Raw genomic sequence first — 5,159 nt, 5'->3', positions numbered from 1 at the left:
ATTTCAATTTTTTGCAGTGTGTCAATTTAATAACAGGAAACGCCAACTTGCCCAAATATATTAAGAAAATTTTTTAAAAAGTGCTTCAATAAGAAATACACGAAGAACACTCTGAGAGTGAAATAAACACATTTTTTTATAAACATTACCTTAGAGGCATTAATGCTGATACTGGCACTTACATCTTTTAGTTTATAAACCTAAATATAATTGTTAACTAGGCTTATTAACTTTTTTACTTTACTTTTTAGCTTTTCAATTAGGTTTTTACCTTTTTTTCTTGACTTACGGTATTATTTTTTTTTCTTCAAATTAATTTCTAGTACGTAATATATCATTAAAGGGCTCATCTAATTGGTTAAATGCCAAATTAAGGTGTACAGCCATGTAGCAGCATCTTTGCTGAATGGCTGATATAGATCTTATGCTTTTAGATGTCACTGAGGCACTGGGGGGACTCCATTTGTAAGGGGTATGCAAGTGAACAAAAACGCCCTATAAAGGGCTAACATGTCTTAATGCTTTTTCTTTAATTCTATCATGTGTTTAAGCAGTAATGTTTGTATAATTCAACCTGACTTTTAAAGCCTTTAAGCAGATATTTCAGGCCCAAACTCAAGCATCATCTCCGGATAATGTTAATTAATCAAAGCTGTGATTAATCAACAAGTAAAGTTCAAATATTCCAGATCTACACGTTTTCCATGTTTCATCAACCATGACAATAATCTACCAAACCCAATCCTTGAACTTTAACCAACTGCTCCCTGAACAGTGAATATACTTCAGTTTCCCCTGAAAGGAAGATGACTCGTCCCAAATTGTCCTTTTGTGAACAAACCCGCACCCTCGTAGAGCAAGTAATACAAGTATGATCACACACACACACACACACACTCACTCAGTGCCGGTGAAGAGCTGATGGGTCCGTATAGCAGGTCAGTGAACTGTGACTGTGATGTATTATGGATGAGAGGAGACAGGGGGTGATAATAGAGGAGCATCTCCATGAAACTGAAGAAGACGAGGCTGCAGAGCGTCTAAACTCGGTCATTACTCACCCTGATCACACACAACAAACAGCTGATCAGCCTTTTTGGATGAGAATCCTTTATTAACTAGATTTCCCTTCATTTGGCACCATTTTTGTGACATATTAAGGTTAAGCTATAGGTTTACCAGGGTTGGGTGTTTCTCTTTTTTTTTTAAAGGAGGCAGAACTGCACATGAGATTAAAGAGTTTATTTTATGAAAGGATGTAGATCAACTTTTTCAGAAACGATTCATTAAATATTTTAAAATATTTTTGCTCCTACATATAGTTTTTGTCTGGTGATAGATATTAAAAAGGTCCAGATAAACAACATGAGTCAAAGTTGTAAATGTATATTTGTTTGCATTTAATCTCAGAGGTTTTAGGTTAGGTTATAGGATATAAGAAACCAAATTAGCCAAATTAATAAAAAGGCATCTTACGACTTCTGATTATTCTGAACGACTTAATAAAAACCTATGAGAGCTTAATAAATCTGTCACAGACTGATTGGTCTAATACATTTTGTAACCAAAAAAAAAATACTTTAATGTTTTGACCTGGTGTTAAATTTAAATGCTAAAATAAAATAGCAATGCTTTCTCATTAATACTAGTTCAGAAAAAAAACATAAATAGTTAAAGTTTCCTCATTATTCAGGTTTACATTTTTCACATGGTAACAATCTCAGGTAGTGTACAAAGGTGCATAAGTGCTGCCACCTGCTGGTCCAACTGGTGTACTGAGGAGGTGTTCAGTTTGTTACAGACTGAAACTTAGTTTGATTTCATGCTAACATATTTTATTGCATACCATTTTCTCGGTTTAAGTCGTTTATTTCCTGTTGTGTAAAAAGAAATTCAGTCGTAGAAACTTTGCTAAAGCTGACATGTTAAAAAAATAAAATAACTCCCAAGTGGTGATAAATTATGAAAATGTTGCTTTAGAAATAGATTTCAGCACATTTAAAGGTTGCATATCATAGCATATCTTCCTTTTCAGCAGCTGAGGACGGTATAAAATCTATTTAAGATGGACGAAACTATGTCTGAGAATAAAGATGGGTATCAGTCCTGAATAGCATTGGCAAGAAAAGCCAAAGTATAAATCCATCCAACTTCCATCATGTTGTTCCTTCTGGGGTTGCGAGGGGTACTGGTGCCTATCTCCATCTGTCTACGGGCGAGAGGCGGGGTCCACCCTGGACAGGTCTCCAGTCCATTGCAGGGCAACACAGAGACAAACAGGACAACAACCATTCACACACTCACACCTAAGAAGAATTTAGAGAAGCCAATTAACCTAACAGTCATGTTTTTGGACTGTGGGAGGAAGCCGGAGTACCCGGAGAGAACCCAGTCATGCACTGGGAGAACATGCAAACTCCATGCAGAAAGACCCGGGACCGGGAATCAAACCCGGACCCTTTTTGCTGCAAGGCAGCAGTGCTATCCACTGATTACACACTCAAAGATTATATAAGCATTTTGTATAAAATAAGTGCATGTTTTAAATGTGAAGGTTTTTTGGTAGTACGTTTGAAATGTTATTCCAAGAAATCAATTCAGATTTTGCGAGGTCATTGACAGTGTGCTAAAATTAATTCTCCTTAGATGTTGAGAAAAGCAAAACAAAAGAAAGACAGAACTTTACTGTTAACCACTGAACAATGAACCATAATGAATTAACCAACATAATTTAGTGATGTCATCTGGTGATGATCTCAACAAGTCAATAAAACCATTAAAAACATGTTTTGGAGAGAAGCGTGCAGAACTGTCAAATCTGACAGTTTCCAGCACAAGATAAAACCCACCCACCAATTACAATTTAAAGGCAGATATTGGCTGAACAGGATGGCGGCAGGCTGGGGGTCAATTAACAAAGTACAAATACTACTTCTGACTTCTACTCATTACATTTTCACACAAGTATCTGTACTTTCTATTCCTTACATTTCTAAAGCAAACGTTATTCGTTACTCTTGGCTTCGGTTTAATGTTTATAAATATTTATTTCCCGTCATGTGCTCCATCCAATGCAGATCATTGGCTCTGCCCACATCTAGTGAAAACTAGTGTGATTGGATGAGTCATATAACGCAAACACTCATTGGTTAGCTAAAGGAAACCATCAGAAGCTAGCAGGTGTTCTTCAAACTGCTAACGTGAATTGTCTATGCCATGCTACAATGTGGGATTCAGAAAAAGATGTTGAAATGTCTGAAAGGTCGGACACAGGCGAGAGCGTATCGGGAGACGGAGACCAACAAGACATCCCTCATCCTTGGCCCTATCTCTAACAATTTTTCGAAATATTCGAAAAATTGAGCTTTTAATTCATATAGTTGCATGTGGCTGTTTTTTTGTTTTTTTTTAAGAGGTCAAGTTGATACTTCAACTTTTACCAGAGTGTTTTTAAACTGCAGTATCTATACTTCTACTTAAGTGACAAATGTGTTTAGTTTTGACACCACTGCAGATAATGGCTGAACATGCTGGTGATAGGCTGGAGGCAGGCTTGAGATGCCAGATTATGGATTAACAGTCGGGTTGAAGGCTTGGAAAGTGGCTTCAAAGTTAGCTAAATGCTGAACAGGCTGGTGGGTTTTTAGGATCGTACTTTTACAAATATAGAAGTTCATTCGCGTTTGATTCATTCTCCAACAGCATTCTGTCTTTAGTATGACGGATTATCTGTATAAAGTCAGAAATATGTTGCTCTAAATGCATTTTTGCAGCCAAACACATTGTACCACTGTGCATCATTTATATATGTTTAATAATTCTTCATAAAATGGTATAAAAAAACAGAGGGATTATAAATAGAAAGACGCAGAATTCTATACCTTTATTTAAAAAAAAATGACCAAAGCATCATATATATTCAGTAAAAATATGCACAAAGAAAAGTAGCTTTCTCCTGATTCTCTTACAAAACAATATTAGGATTAACTTTTTATAATAATAATATAAAAAAATTGAGTTTGCATTTTTAAATGAACTCCTGAAAACTGGACTTCATTAGCCGTGGACTGAGGTAGTAATCCCAAAAGGGTTTTTATATTAACTGTCAAGTTTCAAACGAGACAAATGGTTGGAATTAGACACAGATAGAATAATAAAAAATTATTAAAACTTCATTGATTTAGAGAAAATACAAGTTTCATTGCTTAAATCATCTACCAATAAAAGTATGATTAAAGTGAGCAGTAAAGTGTTAATTTGACTGGACTGACCAAAAAAAAAAAAAAAAAACTATAACCATTTTATAAACATAGGCAATAAAAAAATGTTTTAAATAAATATAAACATTTTGTGGTGTTTTCAAGTGGCATATAGAAACCCAAAAGGGAATAATTTAGTTTTAAGCCAGTTTTGTGATGGTTAGGCTTCCTTTGATCCATAAAGTGTCGATGTCACTGAGGGGCAGCACTCTGTGGGCGAAGTCAAACAGCTTCTGTCCGTCTACAAACACTCGAAGTCTGCTCTGTTCGCAGTGGAACTCCATCTGGGGGACAGAAAACAATTCAGTTCCAGTTCACGAATCCATAACTGCATCCAGGCACTGCAGCCAAATTTTTCCTCAGAGGTTCTGGTACCTTAAAGGGCTGATCCTTGATGAAGGGAAAAAACGGGACCGCTCTCTCCACCTCGCCCCAGGAACCCGACATGCAGGCTCTTCGCAGGACTTGTCGGTCCTTAAAGCGAACACAGAGCTCCAGGGCTACATTAGGGGGAGGCTCCTTGGATGTCCCTCGGCCACACGTCAAAGCAACGTAGAATCTAGCAGAAAGGAGAAAGATGGCAGCCAGATAACACGTATTATTACAGTATAAACACTTCCTGTTTTTCATTTGAGAAGCACAGAAGTTAAAAGTTTATGACCCTCGACACCTTTTTTAAAAGCTTTTACTGAAACCAGACATTTTCCTTATCTTAAACGTTCATGCTATGTCTAAGAGATTGCGTAATCGAAACTAACGCCTGCTGTTGTAATGTGTTGACTGTTCAATAAATAAAGCCTGCAAGCGTAGAGCAAGACGAAGATGCACAGAGGAATCCTAAAGCTCTGTATATCTTCCCTTTGCAAAGCACGGTCAGGAAAAATCTTACACTGTCTTTGT

General features: G+C 36.7%; 1 protein-coding gene across 1 annotated transcript in view; it reads right to left on the bottom strand.

Moving 5' to 3' along the window:
- Positions 1-3,875: 3,875 nt before the first annotated feature.
- The window catches only part of lgalsl (lectin, galactoside-binding-like), a 12,506-nt gene continuing 11,222 nt past the window's right edge, over positions 3,876-5,159 (bottom strand). The window contains exons 4-5 of the mRNA XM_015380939.1: positions 4,635-4,901; positions 3,876-4,543 (exon numbers count right to left, since the gene is read on the bottom strand). Coding sequence (XP_015236425.1) covers positions 4,400-4,543; positions 4,635-4,901 — 411 coding nt within the window. The 3' untranslated portion in view covers positions 3,876-4,399. The remainder of the gene's footprint in view (positions 4,544-4,634; positions 4,902-5,159) is intronic.

Source organism: Cyprinodon variegatus, unplaced genomic scaffold (genome assembly GCF_000732505.1).
Source record: "Cyprinodon variegatus isolate N-32 unplaced genomic scaffold, C_variegatus-1.0 Scaffold225, whole genome shotgun sequence".
Classification (NCBI taxonomy): domain Eukaryota; kingdom Metazoa; phylum Chordata; class Actinopteri; order Cyprinodontiformes; family Cyprinodontidae; genus Cyprinodon; species Cyprinodon variegatus.
This window is presented reverse-complemented; position numbering and strand designations above follow the sequence as displayed.